We start from the raw sequence: 26150 nt of genomic DNA, 5'->3' as shown, positions 1-26150 counted from the left end.
ATTTGTTTAATTTATTCTTTGGTCAACTAAAGATCATTTAGATTGTATTTTATTGTTTCCTAGAAATGATTCTAATTTTGGTCACATATATATTATAAATGTGTTTATTTACAATGTGAATATATATATATATATATATATATATATATATATATAAATTTTTTCTGAGAAAGGGTTTCTCTGTGTAACAACTCTGGTTATTTTGCAACTTGATCTCTTGATAAGGCTGGCCTCGAACTCACAGAGATCTGCCTCCCAAGTGCTTGGAATAAAGGCATATGAAACCATGCTCAACTATTTATAATTTTTTAAATTATCAAAAATCATTAAGAACTTTTCTATTTATACTGACAATAACTGAACAGGTTGGGCACCCACTATCAGAAACAGAATGAGTCTAAATAATGTCCTTAAAATATGAAAGCATAATACAGGAACACAGAAATAATTTTTAAATGTAGTTACATGAACAAAAATATACTCATGCTTTCAAGATGCAAATAATTTCCCGCATACAGAAAAAATCAACCTCAAATTACACCTTTATTATCTTTGATGGTCATGAATCGCATAAGATATCATCATCTTGCCAATATTTTGTTAATTACATATTATCTGTTAAGATTAACAATTTAACAGTCTATTCACTTCAGATTAAATCAAATATAAATTCAAGAGACATGTGATAATCCAACACTGATTAAAAATGATGCTTCTGATTTCTCTCATATAATAAGGTAAGTCATATACTACCAGAATTGTTAGTATGTGACTCAAACATTTTAAGTTTTCTAAAGTATAACATGTTGTAATGAGTTGAACTATATGTGTTTCAAATTATAGTCCTCAGTATCTCAGTAAGTGATTACATTTGGACATATGGTATCTAAAGAGGTAATTTAATGAAAGGCCATATGAAGACAATATGAGACATGACAGTATAGAGCAAGATGTCCTAGAGGCATTCCATTTGTGGAACTTTCCAGACTCCATTTCCATTGTTTGAGCCATAAATGGTTCTCTTTTGTGACTAGTATATATCAAATTAATGAAAATACCCAAGTAATGTTTGTGAGAGCACCCTATTCTTTAAAATTATTGAGTAAAAAGACAAACCATCATGAGAAAACTCATAAAAGAGATATTGATATGGCTTATCATTGATCTGGTGAACCATTGTATAATAAACTCATCTAAGGGCTAGTATATTCCTCTGGGAAATAAACAGTTGATTCACTTTTTTTCAGTTATATAATTAGACATATTTTTTCTGAATATGGATACTAATTTATAGATTGATAAATTGAAAATAGTTTCCACCACACAGAAAAGATAACCTAAAAGTTCACACTTTCATTATCTTTGATGGGCATCTATTATATATGTGGTTTGAATAAGTATGGACCCCATAGTCTCATATATTTCAATGCTTAGTCATCAGGGAGTGATACTACTTAGAAGGTTTAAGAGTTGTGGCATCCTTGGAGTAGATGTGATCTTGTTGAAGGAAATGTTTCACTACAGGTGGACTTTAAGGATTCAGAAGCTCAAGGCAAACCCATGGCTATCTCTTATTGCTGCCTATAAATCTGATAAGATATAGAATTCTTAGCTCCTTTTCCAGCACCATGCTGTCTGTGTGCTTCTGTGCTCCCTACTACAATGATAATGGACTAGACCTCTAAAACTGTAAGCAAGCCCCAATTAAATGATTTCCATTACAAGAGTTAGTGTGGACATGGTGTCTCTTCACAGCAATAGAACACCAAGACAATGCACTAACATAAGACATGTTGCCACTATTCTATATATTATCCATTGACAGGTATTAATGATTGATACCTAGTTTTGCTACATAGTCTCTAATGAAGCAGAAATGACAAATTAAAAATCTATAAGGATCAGAAGCACACAATTTGTTAGCACAGTTTGCTAACAGCTCCTGTGTCAATTTAATGAACATTAGAATGTAAGCATCTGTTTCAGAAGGTAACTTCAATATTGCTGTTTCTTTCAACATAGAAATGTTTCAAAAGTGTTCAGATTAGGATTTATGTTTTTCACCATTTACACATGTTAAATCAACATTAACATATGTTACATATAAGTGTTAAAAGGATAGCTAAGTGGTTTTGAGCCTGTGTTCAAATCCCAGCACCCACATCACCACTCACAAAAATCAATAACTGCATTTCCAGGGGGATCTGATACTCCATGTAAAACACTAATACATAGCATAATTTATTTTTGCTTGAAAACAAAATAAAATTTCAGAAGCTCACTGTTCTGTCCTTATATTTAATAAAAGACAATATTTAGAAAATCTTCATGTCAGGAATCTAACTTACAAGTTGCACATAGTGGCAGGCAATAAATATTCCACAGATAGCAGTTGCTTCCCAGAAAGAACTAAAGGACTGAACTTCAATTTACAAATTTGTAACTGCTCATGAAATCCTTATAGTAGAGGGTTTAAAATAGAAATCAGTAAGTTGACTGATGAAAAGGTAAATTTGGGTAATCTTAATAATTTGTAAATAATGACCATAAATTCTTTGATACAAAATGATTTCTTTGATTTAATGATTAAAGAGATGTGTCATTATGTTCTTGAATAGAACCATTTCTGAAAATGCCCTTTAACTGATACTTCTTTTGAGATATGGTCTCAATGTGTAGTCTGGCTCTCCTGGAACTCTCTATTCAGAACAGGTTAGGCTCAGACTCAGAGAGTCTACCTTTGTCTGCTTCTTGAGTGCTAGGATTAAAGGCCAGCCAGACTATTGAACAGAATTTAATAGAAATAGCAAAGTTACACACAGGGAAAACTCAGGAGTAGTTTGTAATTTCATTTTGTTATTCTTGGGGTTCTCTTTCTATTAGAACCACTAACTACACTGTGAGGTCAATGTCACAAATTCACAGGAGCATTTTTGGAAGCTAGCTTCACTTTACCAGTGAAGAACTGAATTTCTGCCTGCTGTACATCTCAGTGTCAGTCTCTTAACTTGTTTTGGGATTCAAACACCAACATGAATTTCTCATGCACCAAAACTCCCATAGATGTATTTACTAGTTTATAGCTAAGAATGTGTATGAAGGTAATTTGTTATACAGCAATAGATACCATTGTCACATTCCAGCAAATTTTAGATCATCTTGACTTCTCAGAATCTGTCAGTACTAGCTGAATATTTGTTTGGTTCTTTTAAATTACCGATTATATGGTCTTAAAGCTTAAACCACAAAAAACACATCCAAATGCAACTCAATGAATGTAAGCACATCCCATCTTGAATATTTTCTGCAATTGTAAACTATTTCTGTGTTAAAACTACTAAATTTGTAGAATCCCATGGCACAGATAATGTTTGTAACCAAAAATCTTAAGAAGGGTAGGAGCATGAGAGGGTGGGAGTGAGGGAAAGAGCGAGGGAGGAAGAAAAGGAGAGGGAACTGGGAACAATATGTAAAATAAAAATAAAATAAAATATAAAAATAAGATAAAAAAGAAGGGTTGGAGCGAGCAGATGAAGGAGAAAAGAATGGAAGAGGGATGTGTGCTTTGTAAATATGGTGGGTTTATGCAGTAATTAAACAACAACTGTGCTTTTATTGGTATCAAACAGTAAATGTGCATACCTTAAAAAGAAGCATATCATTAAGGCTTACTGCAGAAAACAGGACTTTCTGTTATATTTGTCCCTAGGTCCTCAAACATTTTTAGCCATTTAAATTGTGTGCTCTCTTGTTCGTAATTGTATATATTTACTAATTCTAAATGTTTAAAATTTATATGTAATATGTCACCTTTTTACTATACAAAATGATTTTATTCTTTTCCTCTTTACATATGTACACATTCACACTTCCTCTATTTCTCAAATATCAATGTTTAACTAAAATTTAATATTTTGAACTGGGCAGTGGTGTTGCATGCCTTTAATCAAGCACTTAGGAGACATAGGCAGGTGGACCTCTGTGAGTTTGAGGTTAGTCTGATATACAGAGCTAGTCCCAGGACACTCAAGGCTACACAAGGAAAACTTTTTCTCAAAATAACATTAACAACAACATCAACAAAATAACAATAATAATATGTTATGTAATATTTGTAGACTAATGAGAAATTTTAATATGATTGTACTTCCTTAAAATCTTGTCTTTTAAAGAGTTACTTGATGTATGCTACAGGGTTTTTTTAAAGATATTTTTCCATAATTCAACAAAAATTGTCTAAAATTCTTTCTCAAATAGAAAACCATCTCATCATTTTATGCCGTTGTTTTCAATTTTGGCATCCTTCCAGCTGTCTGGCATCCTATTCTGGAATTTGTACAGGCTTTTCTGTCCTGGGGATCTAGGGCATCTTCTTTTCTCTAGGTCAGGCATTTCCTGCTGTGGAGGTGAAGTAGAGACCCTAGGCTTGAAGTTATTCTTACAATAGGCAATTCTTTCATTATGAGTCTCCTTTCTTGCCCCCACCTTCAGAAGTGCCCAGATTCTATGGGGGTCATTTAATTTTACATACCACCTGCACTAACTTTGCAAAGCCGAGGAATGTTAATCCTGCCCGTTTATATTTCAGTCAACTCCATTTTGTTTTCTAAAATTGTGTGTATACAAGCTCACACATGCATTCATCTTACTTTTTATTTAATTTTTTTTCATTTTCCATACCAACCCCAGTTTCTTCTCCCTCCCCTTCTCCTCCCTCTCATCCAACTCCCTATCCACTCCTGAGAGAGGTCAAGGCCCCTTAACAAGGTCTAGCATACCAAGTCGTGCAGGATCAAGATTCTTTCCCAGTGTCATTGCTGAGGTACGCATATCCTACTACGGGGAATGGGCTCCAAAAAGCCAATTCATGTACCTGGGAAAAGTCTTCGTCCACTACCAGGTTCTCCACCCCTCAACAAATCAGTACACATGAGTGTCACCTACATACAGAGGGTCTAGTTCAGTCCAGTGCAGATCCCCATCCCCATTATAAATGTACGGGTTCTTCACCTTCATGTATGTTCCTGCACCACAGACATGGCTGGCACCCACAGAGGACTTCAGATCCTCTGAAACTAGAGCCATAAACAACCATGAGCAGCCATGTAGCTTCTCAGAATGGAAACTGGGTCTTCTCGAAGAGCAACCAATGTTCTTAAGAGCTGACCCATCATTTCTCTCGGCATATACCCGTCCCATCTTCATCCCATTGGCATCATTCAGAGAAAATCTCTGCAGATAGCTTTAAACATGGAAGTGATAAGTATGTTTATCAACTTAAAAATGTCAGTCTGGCTGATGTGTGGTTAAAAAAAAAAAAAGAACCTGAAAGCAGCTGATCCAAGAGGCAGGGATGGTATTTTGGTATTTTCAAGGAGGGTCAGTGTAATCATGAACCCATACTACCTGCACCTCACACTTTGCATTAGTCATGTTGCATATGGGGTTTCAATGTAAATGCCACACATAATAAGCTAAAAAACAAAATATAAAGTCTGAAAACTTCATAGAAAACCAGAAAATTCCTAGTACAAATAATGTCTAGCCAGTTTTCTATTTTTGTCACATAGCATGAGTATTTCAACTGAATGTTATATTTATTCAATTCTTGCACATCAGTCACAAAAGTTAAATGCAATAAGTTTGTATTCTACCTTGAGTATCTTCAACAATTTAAAAAGTAATTTAACATTTAGATTTTATACTACTTTGTTACAACGTTTGAAAATATCTAGTAACTGATAAGGTAATATAATAGCATTTATTTTCGTATGACATTATAAGCTTTATCAGAAGTTATACACTCAAACTTTCTCTAATTAGTGTGACACAAAGTTGAGCAAAGAGAGATTATACAATCTTGACACAACTATTAAAATGCTAGGTTAATCTGTGTGTACTTAGGGCCAACAGAAGCAGACTTAATGGCTCACTAGAGAGCATTTCCACCACCTCTGCCACTGAAAGATGATTGTCTACTTCTGGGTTCTGATGTAATTTCTTAAATGTGTAGCTTGTGAAGATATTTGATTACAAGTAGTCACAAAGAGCCACCTGGAACCTATGAACTGATTTATAGAAAACTAGGATAAGTTACTTAGGGTGGCAATAAGTGAGACTATAGTGGGAAGCACCAGTGTTTTTGCTTTTTGGTTGGGGGAAGGTCTTGGCCTTTGCCCTTTTCCTTATGTCTCTGTCTTCTCTGTCTCCCAATTGTGTATTTTAATACAGGTTGCAAGCCAATGCTACTTTTTGTTATGAATCTGTTTCAGAAAAGAGGCTTGGGTTATCCCATTCCCATAGCAGTCAACATGCTTTATATATAGATATTACTTTATCTCAAGGCAGATATTACATAAGTATTTGACTCATAAATCAACCATATTAATTTTTCTTTGTATTGTTTCTTAGTATTCTCCATGTTCAGTCTACTGGAAAAACCCTAAGGCTCTTATATTACAGACCGTCTATTATTTTGTAAGTATATTATTCCTTTTGTTTAACTATTATACAATAATCTTCTCTCCTCCGAATCATTGATAACACTTCCCCTCCTCATTTTTCTCTGTTAAAAGATGGTATCATTAGGACCATGTGCCTTGTGTTCTGTAACTATGTTACATTTCAAGCCCTTGGTCTTTGAGCCCTTGGACTCTTGAGCAGCTCAGGCTTGCCTTGCATGCAATTTGTAGCTCAGAATCATCTTAATCTCTCCATACCCCTGTCTCTTAGGGAGACCTGGGGCTAGAGGAATGTGCCTTCATAGCCTACTAAAACTCTTTTATTTGATTCATTTTTGAAGATACTATAAGACAGCTTCATTCTAGGCTCTAATTCTGTTTTGTAAATAAATGAAATGTCATTAAAATCATTTGCCAAACATTCAGAGAAATAATTGTAAACACAAATTATATGATGACACTAAGGATAAATCGGCCTTTTGGCAATTTGGAAACTTGTAGTTAATTGCAAGTGAAGGAAACCCTAACTGATAGGTTCTGAGGAGTTTTTGCCTTCACAAATACTTTAAAAATAAATCAGCATTATTAAAAATATCACAGTTTTCTATCCATTTTCATTAATTCTTTGATAGTTTTGAACATATTTTGATCACATTCACCCTCTACAACTCTTCCAGAGTAACCACTTCTTTCCTACCCTTATAACTCTGTGTCCATTTCATATTTTTTTTAACTTCAAGACCAATTTGTGCCACTTGAATATTCTTAGATGTGTTGTTTTTCCTCAAAGTGTAGTCAGCTTATCTGAGATACACTCTTAGAGAAAACACTCATCTCTTGTCACAGAAGCTTACAATTGTCACTTTATGGCTATGGGTAGGAATGTTCCCAACTCTGCTCCCGTGATCTTCATGTCATTATTGACTGCTGGACTTGCCTTGTCAGGCCAGTTGTTGTAGTTGGAAGGGTCCATAAGTGAGTGTGATTGATAGCTATTGTTACCTCTGACAATTGTATATTACCTTATAGCATTACAAAAGGTAGTTAGTAGGGATGAAACTTCCAGATCTATCCCAGATAGATTCATTCCAATATTTTATGCAAATATGTGGAGTCCTTAGCAATAATATCAGCAATAATATCTCAGTAACAACTTCTACATTGCCACCAGGAGAGTCAAAATAGACTCTAATGTTTAAGGCCAAGGGCTTCCTATGGGAACTCATTGGACAACAATTCTAAAAGAAATAATGCCTTACAAGGACTGAGGTTTTTACTTATTTACCTCTTATAGTAGGGACATTATTTTATTTATTAATCTCTAGTAGGAGTGTTTATTGCCCTGCAACAGATAAACTCAAATTTTATCTCATGTGTGTGTGCACGCTTGTATGTGCTTCAACATTAGTAGGTATTCACTTGTCTTTTTTGAAAATTCATTAATGTTATATACATCCCTCTACAAAGTTTTCCTCTAACATTCATTCCCTCACTCCAGTTTAACATGTCCTGTTTCATTATTCCTATTTAACCCTTTAGGCCAGTGCATTTTATTGAACATTATTATCTTAATTTTAAATGAAAGCATCATAGAAATTTTGTTTAATATAATGCTTGCTATGTGTACCATTAATGAACTAAATTACTTAGAAGGATCGTCAGAGTTTTCATTCTGTCTTTTCAATTTTTAGTGATATTATCTTTTACTCTCAAATTTTTGGTCTATATTTACAGTTTCCAATATACCAGTCCTATCTTTAAATCTCTAATAGTACCCAACCATGGTTTAGATAAAACTCAGTCTTTGAAAAAGCCAATGCTCCAAAGCATCTCATTTTTCTCATAATGTCTTTTCTTACTTTATTGCAGTCCTGCTAGCCTTGTGTACATTTCTTTAAACCAGCAAAAAATGAATCATCATTAGGAAATCTTTACTTGCCATTGATGACAAAATTACCTTAGAATTATCAATGGTAGTGCTCTGTCTTTATTCACAAATATGTTCAAATATCAGTTCTCAAGAAAATCTTCTCTCAGAAAATAGTTAATTTGTTATTTATTTGTGTGCTATATCCTTGGCTAGATGATCAGGAATCCTGTGTATCTTACATCCAATGCCCAGATACAATTACAGTCCATGAAAAATGCAATATCTGTGGCTATACACAATTATTTCACTCCTCCTCTCTGTTCATCCATTCATGTAAAAATCAGCTGCAATTTTTTCATCAACTGAAATATTTCCATTACTTTATCATGAGTTCAAATTTGATATGTCCCTAGGATTTTACCTAGTTAATGCTAATAAGCAGTTTGGTGAAAGGGCAATTAGGCAGATCACAGCTTGCAGGTGCATACTCAGGGGAAATATGACAGTAAGTGATGACAGTTGGACATTACAATATGAAAGAATAATAGCAGCTCATGTACATTAATGTATAAGAGAGGATAGGAAGTAAAATAAATCTGAAAATGTCCTGACAAAGGGTCCTGAAGATAAAGCACTGACATATGGGTGCACTAAAGCACTGTATCCTGACTTAAGTAATCTACAGTCAAAGTAATCCCCATCATGGTCTAGTTCCCTTCCTTATGTGTGGAAACCAAGAGTCCACCTGATTCTCAAAATAGGAGGTCCTGTTTCTCCAGCTTCTGTTTGGCTGAGTAAGGATTTTTGGACATGAGCATGCTTTCTCCCTTGACACTATTGATTTATATTGACTACTTAATTCTGCATATGTTACAGTGTTTTAGAAAAGCGGGGCCATATAGCTTTCCCTTCAAAGAGTGTTGATTGTTGATGACAGCTTTCCCTTCAAAGAGATTTGATGAAGGCATTTTTTATATTATTATCATTTTTCCATTTTAAATTATCTATGTAATGATAACCTTCAAAATATATTATAGAAAACAACTATATCGCTCTTGTTGGCGGGACTCGGACAAGAGAGCATCCGGTGGAATTTGCTGGTGTTCATCTGTCTAGGTTGTCAAAACTGCTGGGACCCATTCTCCTTATTCTATCTACCCCTCGATGGGACCTGTTAAGTGCAATGAGAGGTGAACCACAAGGGCCACAGCAGGATAGTTGATCATTATGCCAATGGATTCTCCATTTGCACCATCCAAACTCTGCACCTTCTAGGACATGGGACACTTCAGCTGGCCTAGGTGTTCAGCAGGAGATCCGGGTGACATGAGAGCCCCACCCAGCCAGGAATATAAGACCAGGAAAGATATACAATTGCTACCAAAAAATGTTCCTGGATGCTGCCTTCTCCAAGAAATACTTCCGTGTATTGTATGCACCCTGAGAATTTATGGGAGCCTTAGAAAGAGGTTTTGTCTACCATGGCAGGGATGGCCATGGTGGGGGATGATAGGAGCAAAGAGAGCCCCTTCCTAGCTAAAAGAATGAAATCCACCTCTGGTGGAGATGTGTCTGTTCACTTCAAAAGTTGATACAATTGGGTCAATCCATCACCTGGCCAAAGGAAGAGGACCACCCACCCCTACTTAACACTATGTTAAAGAGGCAGAAGGAATTGTTAATGAGGTGAAGTACTTTCCCGCCCTCCTTACAGTTGCTTTAGAAGGCACAACCCCTGACTCAGAAAAGCATCACTTAAATATCTCTTTCCCCATGTCGTGTAGGGTTCTTTGCTCATTGTCTGAGACCCTCCCCAACTTCTATTACCATGAGGCTGCTTGTCCAGCCACGTGAATAGCTTCCGTTGCTGAGCCCACAGCTTAACTCAAATGGCCTGCCCCCCCTTCCATCGCTCTCCTCTGACAAGATTTACAGCTTTCCAGCCATGTGATTTATCTTGTAATTCTAATAAAATTATCTCTGTGAAAAAAAAAAAAAGAAAAAAGAAAATAACTATATCATTTCAATTGTTTGTTCCCATTTATCATACCTCTTAACTCACCCAAGTTATCAACTCAATCTGAATCAAAACAATCAGAAAGTGAGAGAGTAAAATGTATTTCCACTGGTTTTGTTATGAGCATACAGTAGAAGAATATATTGAACTGATCTATACTGAGTGTAATGATTCTGTATGAAAAGAATTTAGTTACTTCCATGTTATTAGTTTCACTTAGTCAAATCACATGAGCTTTAGCTACAAAACACAATCACCAAATAAATATTTATAAGATGATCCCTTAGCAATTATCCTTTAGACAAACATTTTAGATATTAACTTTATTTTACTGTCAATATTAATTATAAAATTGTTTCAAATGAAGGGATGCTTTTTAGAAAGATATATAATTTTATAAGTGTCTAAGACATGAGGATTGACTTAGTGATTAAGAGCTCTTATAGCACTTGCAAAGAACTATGGGGTTTGGTTTCCTGAACACAAATGGTGGCAAATCATCATCTTTAACTCCAGGTACAGGGGATCGACCCCATCTTCTGATCTCCATGATCACTAGGCACACAGGTGTATATAAACCAAAAACATAGTACAAATATAATAAAAATATAATAATATTTCTAAACATTAAAGGATAATTATATTTTGTTTCACCACAGTGAAATTTAAAGTGAATTTGTGTTTGTGCAATTTTTGTGTTGTTGGTAGGCATTGTTTCCGAAACTCACACGGAAAAACATGAAAATCATTAAAATGTCTCAGAATTGGGGATGGCATGGAAGTAATCAACTCCAAGAATGGCTGTGGAGCAACAGTTCATAGCATTTCACAGCAAACAATCTCAATTTAGCCAATGTAGACCAAGTAGCTGTTCCAGTGGCAGATGTCACAAAAAAATAGTAAGACTGTGTAGAAAAATCAATATTCAAGTCCATTTACAACTACAAATAATTGCTAATAATGTACTCTGAATAATACCTGTTTAAAAGAATTTAATAATTCCTTAAACATTACAAAAATGTGTGATCACCTTAGGAATTATACCATACTAAATATATATATTATATAACTATATGAAACTCAATAAAAACAGAAGAGAGACCATTAGAGGTGCACAGTCTTACAAACTCCTTATCTCTTAACAAATGCTGTCCTGAATCACTTCAGGACAACCAATGTTCCAGCCAGAAGACAATCAGTTAAAGAAATTCTGACTTTGAAGTTGAGAATCACAAGGCTAAGTGACATTTTTTTTCTCTCTCATGCTGCCCAGCATTAGGTGTTCTATTCTATTAATAGCAATACAATTAGGTAATACAAAAAATTCTTATTCCCCAAAGTGACTTACATATGGATGTACCATTTTATCTCTTTATAAGCCAGAATATAAGGTGAGAATTATTTTGCCAAATGTTTTAACTTTATTTAATGAATAATAAGATAAATCAGACAATAAACATGATAGTGAACACACTGAATTGTCTGTGAAATTCCAAGAACAAAGCTGAAATTTTAGTTACTAGGACAATGACATTGCCCTTCCATGTGATTTATATAAATGTAAATACATAAAGGCTAAGGGAAATGTGCCCATGGATTGGAATATAGGTGACTCTTTAAATAATCCACATGCAAAAACTTCTTGCTTCTATCACCTAGATTTTACCAACAAATATTTCTGCACAGTCTGTGAGCCCTTAATGTAATTCCTCTTGGTATATTGCATAAGGAAGCATAATCATGGTATATTCCTCTAAGTCCAAAATCTTGGTAGGGATACTCTTGATACTTTCAATTTTATTCAGTTATATGTCTTCAAACACTCAAATCCTTAAAGCTATAGGACAGAGTAAAACTTACATCCAATCCAGCAAAAAACTAAAGAGAAGCTTTATTTCACCACTATGTGTCTATTAAAAATAACTGAAAATAGTTCCTGTTCAGAACTGGAGAGAAAATTTAATTTCTTAGTGATAAAATTGAAAGTGATTAAAACAATATACAATTTCATTTCAAGTCCTACATATCTGTACTTCAGTGGAACTCTAGATACTGCCTTTTTCCCTATCTGATATGAGGCATTCTTTGATCAGTCTGGAGGAGGATGGACTTCGTGACGTTCTTCCAAAGGGGGCAAATAGCAGATTGGGGCTACTCTGTATCATTTTTGTCAAAAATCCTATGACACAGTGAATCAAGTAGAGGATGGAATGCTTATGTACAGGTCAGAGTCCTACTACTTCTAAGGTGGTTTATTCAACAGATTGAATTCAAGTCCAGTTTCAGGAATGGCAAGATCCCATTTCAAAATAAAGAGACATGGGAAATGATGAAATAATATTATAACCTCAAAAATAGAAAAAATAATATTAAAAATTCAGTAACAACAACAACAAAAAAAGAAATGAGAATATAATCATGTGTCCTTGACTAGAAACAGAAAACACAGCTTAATTTCTCATCCTCTGATGACCTTAGGGCAAAATTGAAATATTAAATCATGTTATGATATGATATGATATAAATAAGTATAATAGAAAGAGATGAATTCCTTAATGCACACATACATAATGCACACACATGCACAAGCGAACATCATATACATACAGTACAAATATTCTCATACATATACCATATAAACACATGTATCTCCACATACATATATATTCAGAATACCCACATACTTTGTGGGGAACATGCTAGTAAACAATGGCTAGTTAAGATGAGCAAAAGCATAGTGACAACTTCTCCCCAACCTGGTTTGCCACACTTTTTGTAAAGAGGCTGTGTTGAAAAGAATTTCTATTAAGAAAAAATGGAGTATGGATTAGGGTATGGGGTGGGAGGGAAGAGTGGTCAGGGGGGACATGAGAGGGTGGGAGAGAGAAAGAGGGAGGAGGAAGGAAGGTATGGTGATGGAACTGGGATCGATATGTAAAATAAAAATTAAAAAAAGGAAAAAATAAAAGGAAAAGGTGGAGTACATAACTAAATAGAGAATTCTCAGCAGAGGAATCTGAAATGGCTGAAAGACACTTAAGAAAGTGCTCAATATCCTTAGCCATCAGGGAAAGGTAAATCAAAACAACTCTGGGGAAAGATAAATCTGAGATATCATCTTACTCCTGTCAGAATGGCTAAAATCAAAGACACCAGAGGGAGTTTTTGCTTGAGAGGATTTGGAGAAAAGGGTACAATTTCCCCTGTTGGTGGGAGTGAAAACTTATACAGCCACTTTGGAAATCAGTATGGCAATTCCACAGGAAAATGGGAATAAGGCTACCTCAAGATCCAGTAATTCCACTCTCAGGCACACTCATACAACTAGGACATCTGTTCAACTATGCTCATAGCAGCATTATTTGTAAATGCCAGAACCTGGAAGCAACCGAAATGCCCCTCAACTGAAGAATAGATCGAGAAAATGTGGTACCTTATGCAATGGGTTACTACTCAGTGGGGGAAAAAAATAATGGAGTCTTGAAATTTTCAGGAAAATGGATGGAACTAGAAGAAATAATCCTGAGTGAGGTAACCCAGTCACAAAAAGACAAACACAGTTTTACTCACTCATGTATGTTTTTTAGACATAAAACAAAGGATTACCAGTCTACAATCCACACTGTCAGAAAAGCTAGGAAACAAGGAGGACTCTAAGAGGGACATACATGGACCCTCGGAGAAGAGGAAAGGACAAGATCTTCCAAGTAAATTGGGAGCATGGGAGACAGGAAGAGAGAGTTGGGAGAAAGAGGAGGGGGGGTAGGTGATCATGACAGTGCAGGAAGACTGAGTCAGGAAGAATAAGAAAAGAGATACCATAATAGAGGAATCCATTATATGCTTTAAGAGAAATCTGGCACTAGGAAAATGTCCAGAGATCTACAAGGATGACCCCTACTAACAATCTCAGCAACAGTTAAGAGGCTACTTTAAATGCCCTTCCCTGATAATGACACTGATGACTACCTTATATGCCACCCTAGAGCATTCATCCAGTAGCTGATGGAAGCAGAAGCACACACTCACAGCTAAACACTGAGCTGAACTCCAGGAATCCACTGGAGGAGAGGGAGGAGTGATGAGCAAAGGCACCAAGACCAGGTGAGAAAACCCTGCAGAACCTGCTAACCTGAACAAGGGAGAGCTTATTTATCTCAGTCTGATAGCTCGGAAACCATTATAGGGCCAGACTCCTTGAATGTGGGTGTTAGTTAGGAGGACTGGGGAGTCTATGGGGCCTCTGGTAATGAATCAGTATTTATTCCTAGTGTACAATTAGACTTTGGGAGCCTAATCCACATTGAGGGATACTACCCCAGCGTAGACACATGGGGAAGGGTCTAGGCTCTGCTCCAAATGATATGACAGACTTTGGAGACTCCTCATGCAAGGCCTCACCCTCCTCAGGAAGCAGAAAAGGGATGGGATGAGGGTTAGTTAGTGAGGGGAACCGGGGAGGACAGGGGTATAAGGGAACTGAAACTGGCATGTAAAACAACCTTGTTTCAAATTTAAATTTAAAAAATATCAAAAAACAAACAAACAAAAAGAATGCTTGTTTATCATGTGACACATGTTAGAAGAAGTGGTTCTGTAATTACTATCTAGCTTCCTTGATAACAAACTGTAGAAACCATTGAGTCACTTACCCTTAAGTATCTGTGATTCTTTGTACATTTATCTAATCCCCAGTTTGTAGAATATTCAGAACCTGATACAGTAGGTTGTCGCTTACAGGATAGTAGGATAGTTCAGTGTTGGTCTCTAAACTACTGACTCCTAAAGTTTAATTGTTTTTCTAGATTAAACTTTGAGAAACTAATTCTTTAATTTTCTTATTTATGTCCTCTAACAATTTTGAGACCATAACATTAGAGTACAGGAGTGGGGAATCATTAAAGTTTATAGCAAGCTTCAAATGAAAGCAAAACAAACAAAAATAAGCAATAAAAGAACTCCAAAGCTAAGCAATGTTCACTAGAACATAATATCCACTATGAACTCATCTGTGGGCTGTACATTGATCTGCAAAGGTGGAGCCTAATTCCTATTAGCAAGTCCAGAATATTGAGATCCAAAACATAGGGTGCTTGTCAAAGGGGGGCCATCAGCTTCTGGGGCTACCCAAAACATTGAAGTGCAGATGAAGCCACCACAAAGGCCTAAATATTAGTCTCCTTGCTGTGGGTGTTGTTCTTTATTAGGTTAATTATTTTCTTGCCTTCTCATTTCTCCCTGTTTGATGGAGGTGTTTACCGAATGGGAGTGTATTGTTCATTTGTGGTGATATAACTCATTCTGCTATGTGAATCATAATTAAGAGAGTTACGTGTATATCAGAAAAACTTTTGAACTTTTGGAAGGTGTTTTGATTGTTACGAATATAGGGGCTTTAATAATTGGCATGATTATATTTTGTGTTATGCAATAGCTGTAAGTTAAGAAGACCAGGAAAGGAATGTCATAGTTTCAGTGTAAAATATCCCTTCAAATCATGTGTGTGAATAGCCTGTACATAGCTGACTGCCCTGGAGAAAGTAAGTCGTTGAGATGGGATAGACAGTTACAGAATACCTGATGATTACCTGAGCTCTCTGTGACTTCCTGACTCACTGAGGTATTTCAAGCTCCATTGCAAACTTCTGCAGACACATGCACAACCCTAGCTGTCATGCCTTGCTGGTCATGACAGATTAAATCACCAGGAGCTGTGAGCCCAAAAGACCCCTTCTACCCATAATTTTCCTCTATCAGGAAAATGTACAAATGCTTGATACTAATGATAATGCTTACTTGATAAACTGTAAGATTCTCTGGAAAAAAATTATTATACTGCAAATAATTTTGAGCTAATATTCACTCCTTCTGAAGCATTCTGATTTTTTTTTATTTTTAACTACCATTTCTGTGATCATTCTTGTCTTCCATACTTTCATCAGAATAGTCCATTAAACTGTGCATAGCATCCCATGACTTCTCCAGCATTCCATCTAACTTTTACATTTTCCTCTCACAATTAATTTTGCAAATCCTATTAACCTTAGAGTCATGCTTATCACTTCAATGTCATCACCTCCAAGCACTAATTGTCTGTAACAGTTACTCTTTCTGTCACTGTGACAAAATACATTGCATAAGACATTTAATGAAGAAGTTTCTTTGCATTCATAGTTTAAGGTCATTTAGTTAACCTGTTGGGAAGGCATGGTACCAGGAATTTAGTCCATGGTATCAGGAGCTCATGGTATAGGACATTCTACCTCAGTGGCTCAGGAAGCAGAGATAGACCTAACCTTGAACAAGACTGTAAAATTCCTACTCCTTCTACCTAAGTTTCCTCTGTCTCCAAATTTGCATCAATGAGCTGGAAACATAATATCCAAACACATGATTCTGTGAGATACTTCACATTCAAACCATAAAATCATTAAAATGATAAGGACAAATATTGCAGCAACAAAATCAAAATAATTTTTGCACATAAGCAAAATTAGTAAGTTTTCAATATCAAGATTTCTATGTTCATTGTTCACGAATGTACTATCATGCTTGAGAGGTCATTTCATGCTTATCACACTCTCAGGAGACTATCAGCCATAATGCCAATTGATAAATTTGTCACTAGATAGTCCAAAGCTAGAAATATACAACAGAAACTATCTCTAAAAATATAATTGGTATGCCATTGTGGATAGGGGAATGTCTCTAAGGATCCATCCCAGAAAAAGAGCTACTGGCAGTTTATTAATTGATGCTTACTAAGAGATTGAGAATCAGTCTACTCTAGGGAGGAGTCTCAGATGATTCATTCAAATCTCAAGATGTCAGCTCTGATTACATACAAGCAAGAATAAAAGAACTCTGTGTGTGAGTGAGTGTGTGTGTGTGTGTGTGTCTGTCTGTCTGTGTGTGTGTGTGTGTGTGTGTGTGTGTGCGTGTGTGTATGTATGTGTCTGAGTCTGTGTTAGTATATATGAAAATAAGAAAGAATAATATGTCAGGGATTTAAAAAGGAGTTAGTGGTACACAGGAAGAATTGTCAGGTAGAGGGGGATTATGTAATGCAGCACTTATATATGAAGTTATCAAAAACTGTCTCTAAGTTTTTAAAAACAAAAAATGAAAGCAAACAAAATAGCACAGATTCAAAATGTAAGCCTTCTAAGATTTATGAGGAACTTAGAGAGATATTACGGTTTCACTGTAAAATTCTACTTTTGGACAACTAGTTGATTTATGAATGAGTACAAAATAAAATGAATACACTTATAACTGTCTATGTGTCACTCAATAGAAGTATTGTTAAAGAAAATGTGGTACATTTACAAAATAGAGTATTACTGTGTCATTAAAAATACAACAAAACAAAACAAACAAAAAATAAATCAAAAGAAAACCCGACATCATGAAATTTGTAGGCAAATGCATGTAAATAAAATAATATTCTTCTAAATAAAGTATGACACACTTAGAAAGACAAATATAGTATATATTTGCTTATATGTGAATATTAGCTGGGAAGTCAATGATAAACAATAGGCAATCCATAGAACCACAGAGAGTAGGTGTGGAGCAGATACAAGAGGGTATCATTAAGAAAGAGGTATCAAATATATATTGATGGATATGTTGGGGGATTCTGTAAGGAGGATCAAATGGGGAAAGGGGAGAGTATACTGGGTACAGGGGTGAGTATGGAGAAAGATAGCTAAAACTAAGGTACATGAAAATGTCATATAGTTGAAACATCCTAAAATACATACATATATGAAGACAATCTAAATGAAATTGCCCAAAATGGGGGAGACAAAGTTCCAGTAGACCATGTCTTGTTACCAAATGAGATTCCAGTGCCAGGTTTGGGTTGCATCTAGTTTTACTGAAAAAAGGGCCTCATGGGAATCCTCGAATAACCCATGCTGTTGTCAATACAGTAAGTTGCTCTACGCCAACTGACAGCAAGGCCCAATTGTTAAAGTAACAACCTACAACTTGAATATGCAGGTATCCTGCTCCTCATGATACATAAACACTTCACCTCAGGATTTCAGTGTCTTTGGCACAGGTAGAAACTTGCAGGCTGTCAAAGGAGAAATGTAAACAAACCAACCAAATAGTCTTTATCTGCAATGGTGTATTGCCTGCAAGATATGCTTGGGCATTATAGTCAAAAAGCTTGTGCAAGTAGCCAACTAATAACAGATCTGGCCCACACCTCAAGAAAAACCCTGTGACTCACACTGCTTGAGTTATCAAGAACCTGAGACTAGACATCCCAGGAATCTAGAAAAGACCAAATAACACTAATTTAATATATATAATATATATATATATATTAATATATATATACATATATATATATATATATATATGATAGACTGTGTCCTAATGATATTCTGTTATACTCATAGATTGTACCTGCCAAATCTGTACCCTGGCCTCTGTGTGTATATTATAATTTCTAGTTCATTTGGTTTTTATGCTTGTGGTATTTCCATAATTGCTGAGAATGAGAATGAGTATGTTTCTGATTGTGTGCCTTCTCTTGGACTCTTTTCCTTAGGTTGGTTCGACTTGTCTAATTTCTATGTGGTAGTTTCTTGTTTTATATTACTATATTTTATTTAGTATACTTTAAAAATAAAGAATGAATGGCTGTTTTTAAAAATATTTAAAGTTGAGTAGGTAGGGAAGAGGGGATGATCTGAAAGGACTTAGGGGAAAGAAAATATGATTAAAATATATTTAAATTTAAAATGTTTTATATAATAAATAACAAGAAATTTGAAAATAATTAAAAGATATGAAATGCTAGATAACAGAGAGAAGTAGGAGAAAGAAAAGGAGAGGAGAGGAAAGCACATGCGACTAGGAAGATTAAGTCAAGATAGGAATAGAAGACAGAAGAGAGAGACAGAGTGAGAGAGAGAGAATGAACATAAAAGAGGGAGCCATTATTGGTTTGAAGAGAAAACTGAACCCAAAGAAAAGTCTAGAAACCTACAAGACTGCTGCCAACTAACAATTTGAGCCACAGTGGAAAGGCTACCATAAATGCCCTTCCATGATAATGAAATCAACTAATCAATTAAATATTATTTAATAATAATGGAAATTTTAGAAATTTGGCTGAGGACTAGCCAAGGGCTTGTCAGATGGGGGAGGGTAAGAAAAGGGGAATACGATACACTTGAGGAAAATTCTCATTATGAAACCTAACACTTTACAGAATGCTTATTGAAGAGCACATGAAAAATACCAGTGTGTGAATCTAGATGGAAAACTCAGTAATAAGAATTTAACAGACTGATACAGCATCAAGCACAATTTGGAAGTAGCATGTTTGTGTCTTGTGTGTGATATAGTTTAACAAATGCAAGGGAAAACTGACTATCAACATTGAAGTCTGATGTATCCTTGTTTTCTGTTTTTTCAAGTTGCTTGCTTTCTGACAAATAGCATTCATATAGTTCCAGTCTTTATGCCTGACAACTACATAGATGAACCAAGTGGAAGGACAAGTGTAAGAGTAAAACAGTTTTGCTTTCTTTTGTCTTGCTGTGCTTTCCCTTCTATCTAGGCACCCTGGCTCTTCCCTGGCGCCCTACTGAATGTTACTCAGATGAGTCACTTCAAAGCCAGTTTGTCTAATAGTATTGTTAAAGGTAAGGAAAATAGTATGAATATATTATCAAGAACTGTAACTTAAAGTTCTCTGGAACTGTATTCTCAGAACAGCATCTTTGACTAGTTTAAAACAACAAAAATCTCAGTATTGGTCTATTCTCCCTGATACACTAATGTGTGCTAATTAGCTATGAAATCATCAAAATGGTAATTCTTGTCTCAGACAAAAACAAATTCATTTTTATGACTCCATATAAATGTGCTAAATAGAGAATAAAATATTTTTAAAAATCATAAAGTGTTTAACATATCATCCATTTATTCACCAAACAGAAGTTTATCAATGATGGTGAATGAATAGAGTTGTAATATTCCTGTACAAGATACTGTCTGGCCAGGAATATAAAAGTATTTACTTTAATTACTTATACAAAAATTACCTCACAAGATATTGTAATAAATATGTTGTAAATTCTAAACAGATTAACTAACCATTGTCTGGCAACTGAGTCTGCAAAGACATGACAACTAAAGAAAAAATACTGGTTTTGAAAAGTCCCATGGGCATAATGAAAGGGTACTCATCACTGGCATTTCTTCAATTCTCTTTTACTATAAGATCCTCAGTCTCTTAGTGCTTCTACCAGAATACTAGGTTCTGAACTAATTGTCACATGCATTTTATCACTGGTGAAAAACTGAAAGCATAAATTGCAGGTTTAGTGCTAAGCTAGAATGTACTAATAAAGAATATGATGTCATAAAGAGTGAAAGGAGAGACTGAACTGCATCAGAGAAACTTACTCCCCTATACAACACAGGGTTTGTATGGGAGATCAATGCAGGGCAGGGCAGCTGCCCACAGAGAAGGCAGAAGGAAAAGCCTTGTTTAACTTTTAAGAGAAATGAGAAGCTACTATACTATTTTGTTTTAAATGGTTAGATATCACAATGAATTCAACAGAATTTTAAAGAATGAAGCAGATGCCTAAGTTTCTAATGGAATGAACTACTTGACTAGAAACCATGTGAAAAAAAGTTGAAACAATGTAATGTCCCTTGGTGACACACAACTTTAAAACCTACTACTCAGAATGCTGAATGAGAATATGACAAATCTAACCCTGTCTATACACTAGACACCTTGGAAATTGTAACGTCTTACCTCAATATACTATATGTGATTGAGATATATCTTAGTGGTAGAAAACAAAGAGTTTCAGAAGTTGGGTTCATCTCTCAGTACAACTGACCAATATAAACAATATCAATATATGGTGATTGTAAATGAAAAAATTAATAGGGTATAATTCTGCTATGATCCATCTGGCCCTGGACTTTTTTTTGATTGGAAGGCTTTAGATGACTGCTTCTATTTCATTGTGGGTTATAGGTCTATTTAAGTTGTTTGTCTGTTCTTGATTTAATTTTGGTAAGTGATAGTTATCCAGAAAATTGTCCATTTCCTTTGCATTTTCAATTTTTGTGGAATACAGATTTTCAAAGTATGACCTGAAAATTGTCTGGATTTCCTCTGTGTCTGTTGTTATGTTGGATTCAGTGCAGAATTCTACCAGACATTCAAGGAAGAACTAATACCACTACTCCTCAAACTGTTCCACAAAATAGAAACAGAAGGCTCATTGCCAAACTCTTTTAATGAGGCCACAATAACCTTGGACCCCAAACCTCAAAAAGACACAACTAAGAAAGAAAACTACAGACCAATATCCCTGATGAACATCGATGCAAAAATACTCAATAAAATTCTGGCAAACCGAATTCAAGAATACATCAGAGAAATCATCCACCATGACCAAGTAGGCTTCATCGCTGGAACGCAGAGATGGTTTAACATACGAAAATCTATCAATGTGATCCACCATATAAACAAACAGAAAAAGAAAAACCATATGATTATCTCCCTAGATGAGGAAAAAGCCTTCGACAAAATTCAACACCATTTCATGATAAAGGTCTTGGAGAGGTCAGGGATAACAGGAACATACCTAAACATAATAAGAGCAATATACAGCAAACCAACTGCCAACATCAAACTGAATGGAGAGAAACATAAGCCAATTCCTCTAAAATCAGGAACAAGACAAGGCTGTCCTCTCCATATCTCTTCAATATCATACTAGAAGTTCTAGCTAATGCTATAAGACAACAAAAGGAGATCAAGGGGATCCACATTGGAAAGAAAGAAGTCAAACTGCCTCTATTTGCAGATGATATGACAGTTTACATAAGCGACCCAATAAACTCTAACAGGGAACTCCTACAGCTGATAATCACCTTCGGCAAACTAGCAGGATACAAGATAAACTCAAAAAAATCAGTAGCCCTATTTTTTTCAGACGACAAAGAGACAGAGAAACAAATCAGAGAAACATCACCCTTTACAATAGCTACAAGCAACATAAAGTATCTTGGTGTAACATTTACCAAACAAGTAAAAGACCTATATAATAAGAACTTTGTGACTCTAAAGAAAGAAATTAAAGAAGATACCAGAAAATGGAAAGAACTCCCATGCTCTTGGATAGGTAGGATAAACATAGTAAAAAAAATAGCAATCTTACCAAAAGCAATCTACAGATTCAATGCAATCCCCATTAAAATCCCACCACAATTCTTAACCGACCTTGAAAGGATAATAATCAACTTTATATGGAACAACAAAAGACCCAGGATAGCCAAAACAACCCTATACAATAAAAGAACTTCAGGAGGTATCACCATTCCTGACTTTAAGCTCTACTCAGAGCTATAATTCTGAAAACAGCCTGGTATTGGCATAAAAATAGACAGGTAGACCAATGGAATCGAATTGAAAATACTGATATTAATCCACGCATCTATGAACACCTGATTTTCAACAAAACAACTAAAATCATACAATGGGGCAAGGACAGCATCTTCAACAAATGGTGCTGGCACAATTGGATGAGGGTGTGTAGAAGACTGCAGATAGACCCATGTCTGTCGCCATGCACAACACTCAAGTCCAAATGGATTAAAGACCTCAACATCAATCCAACCACATTGAACCTCTTAGAAGAGAAAGTAGGAGGTACCCTTGAACAAACTGGTATAGGAGACCGCTTCTTGAACACAACTCCAGGAGCACAGACACTGAAAGAAACAATTAATAAATGGGACCTCTTCAAACTTAGAAGCTTCTGTAAGGCAAAGGACACAGTGGACATGACCAAATGGCAGCCCACAGACTGGGAAAAGATTTTCACCAATCCTATATCTGACAAAGGGCTTTTCTCCAAAATATACAAAGAACTCAAGAAGCTAGTCAACAAAACACCAAATAACCCTATTAAAAAATGGGGTACAGAACTGAAGAAGGGATTCTCAATAGAGGAAATCAAAAAGGCTGAAAGACACTTAAGAAAATGCTCCACATCCTTAGCTATCAGGGAAATGCAAATCAAAACAACTTTGAGATACCATCTTACCCCTGCCAGAATGGCTAAAATTAGAAACACCAGTGATGACTTATGTTGGAGAGGATGTGGAGAAAGTGGAAGACTCCTCCACTGCTGGTGGTAGTGCAAACTCATACAGCCATTTTGGAGATCAGTATGGCGGTTCCTCAGGAAAATGGGAGTAAGTTTACCACAGGACCCGGCAATCCCCCTCTTATGCATATACCCAAATGATTCACATCCATGCAACAAAGCCATCTGTTCAACTATGTTCATAGCAGCACTATGTGTAATAGCAAGAACCTGGAAGCAACCTAGATGCCCCTCAATTGAAGAATGGTTAATGAAGATGTGGCACATTTACACAATGGAATACTACTCTGCAGAAAAAAATAATGGTATCTTGAAATTCGCAGGCAAGTGGATGGCACTGGAAGAAACCATCCTGAATGAGGTAACCCAGTCACAAAAAGAGGAACACAGTATTTACTCACTTGTATATGGATTTTAGACCTCTGGCCTATAATTCACATCACCAGAGGAACTAGGATATAAGGTGTATCCTAAGAGATTCATATAAAGTCCCTCACAGAAATGGGAAGGGACAAGTCCCCCAGAGCTCAGGTGAAGTGGGGGGGGGGGCAGCGAATGGAAAGAAGTAGGAGAAAATGAGGGGGAGGAAAAGAAAATGTGAGACCAGGAAGATTTAGCCTGGTTAGGAATAGAAGATAGGAAAGAGAGAGAGAGACAGAGACAGAGACACAGAGAGAGAACATAAAAGAGGGAGCCAATATTGGTTTGAAGATAAAATTAAACACAAAGAATGGTCTAGAGAACTACAAGACTGCTCCCAACTAACAATCTGAGCTTCCGTTGAAAGGCTATCATAATTGCCCTTCCCAGAGAATGAGATCAACAACTAACTTCTCCATGGAGCCCTCAACTAATGCCTGTTGGAAACAGGATCAAACACCCATACATAAACAATGAGTTGAAGTAGAACCCAGATGCAGATGGAGAGGACAAGACCATGCTGCAGAAACACATAGACACAGCTTACCTGAACAAGGAGGAGCTAATGACCACTAGACTGATAGCTGGGAATCTAGCATGGGACTGACTCAGGCCCCCTGAATATGGGTCTCAGCCAGAAGGACTGAGCAGTCTAAGAGACCTCAGACAATGGAACCAGGATGTATCCCTGTTGCACAAAAGGACTTTGCAAACATATCCCCCATGGAGGGATAACTGCCTTAATCTAGAGACAGGAGAGAAGCCCTAGTCCCTACTTCACATGACCTGTCAGATCTACATGACCCCAACTGGATGGCATTCCCCTACATATGTAATTGGGGTTGGGGGATGGGAGCGGAGGGTGGTTAGAGTGCATGTGAGAGGGCAGAGAGGGTGAAAGGGAGGAAAGGAGGGAGGGAGGGAAGGAGGAAGGGAGGAAGGGAGAGGGAACTGGGATCGACATGTAAAACAATAAATTAAATTAAAAAAATGCTTTGACTCCAAAATTTAAGTTGAAGGACAAGGGGAAAAGGATTTCTATTTTTGTATCCACAGAAAATGAAAAGATGTGGATTCCTTCCATACTAATGTGGTTTGATCACGCCAGACTGCCTGAAACAGAGTACAAGGTGATCCTACATTCAAAACAGCTGGACAAAGCAGCCTTACAGTCTACAGCCAGGATTTCTGAATCTTCTTCGAATCCCCATGTCAGTGCCCCTTACCAGCAGGAAGTAGTTTGGAAAGAACAAAGCCCAAATTCCCAAATATTGTGTATAAATGTTTGTTTTCATTTAATTGGACATTGTTATATAAAATAAAATAAATTAAATTAATAAAAAAAGAAAAAAAGAAAAAAAATTAATAGGGTAGTTACCAAACTTTCTCCCAATTATCGTGATTCAGAGCTATCAGAAAAAAATTAAGATAGATTGAAGACAAAAATCAACTGCTAAAATGAAAGAAAAATCCAATTAGAAATTGATTTATTAGTTTCAGAAAGATAATCAATGGAAAATAACCTAAATTTTCTATAGAAATGTGCTCAGCGAGAAAATAAAAGCAGCATGGAATTATTTCAGTTGGTACAATACACAAAGCAATGACATTTTTAGCTAGACATACTCCGTTGTACTGGACATCAGCCCAAGAATGGATCCCAAGAAAAAGTTGAGTCCGTGATAGGACATGCAAAAGGATTTTCAAAGTATTTGGCATATTTTAAAATGGCATACAGCAACAGAGTGAAAGTATGCATGATAAATTATATTTAATAATAAAATAAATTAAAATTCTCCTTATCTAGTACATTCACTTCTGAATACAGTGTTCTGATGGGATCAGCAGCATGTTTTATTTCAGTATCTATCTCTTCAGAGTGTTCTCTCAGAAAAGGTTTAGAAAATAATTAGGGCAACAAATGCATATGTTAAAGTACTTTATTGCAACCCAATGAATTCAAGTCAATGCTTTAGAAAATAAAATATTAAATATTAAATATAAGATACCATAAAACTTAAAATTCAGTAAATGTAAACTCTATCAATTTTCCAAATGTTCCTTAATTAGTACTATTTCTTAAGCATGTTACTGTCCACTCTTTTTATCATTCTATAATATTTCTTTAAGTGTTAAATGTTAAGAGGCAATCAATACTCTTGTGGGAACTACTCAGGAAGCCTTTGTAGGAACTTTTGAACAATACAATTTTCGTT

General features: G+C 35.8%; 1 protein-coding gene across 1 annotated transcript in view; it reads right to left on the bottom strand.

Moving 5' to 3' along the window:
- LOC127221897 (low-density lipoprotein receptor-related protein 1B-like) overlaps nucleotides 1-4830 on the bottom strand; it is a 229393-nt gene extending 224563 nt beyond the window's left edge. Inside the window, exon 1 of the mRNA XM_051183850.1 lies at nucleotides 4779-4830. Within this exon, the coding sequence (XP_051039807.1) occupies nucleotides 4779-4830 (52 nt within the window). The remainder of the gene's footprint in view (nucleotides 1-4778) is intronic.
- Nucleotides 4831-26150: the final 21320 nt, after the last annotated feature.

The sequence above is a fragment of the Phodopus roborovskii genome, unplaced genomic scaffold, assembly GCF_943737965.1.
Source record: "Phodopus roborovskii unplaced genomic scaffold, PHOROB, whole genome shotgun sequence".
NCBI lineage: Eukaryota > Metazoa > Chordata > Mammalia > Rodentia > Cricetidae > Phodopus > Phodopus roborovskii.
Note: the sequence above shows the minus strand (reverse complement) of the source record. Positions and strands in the feature narration are given on the sequence as shown.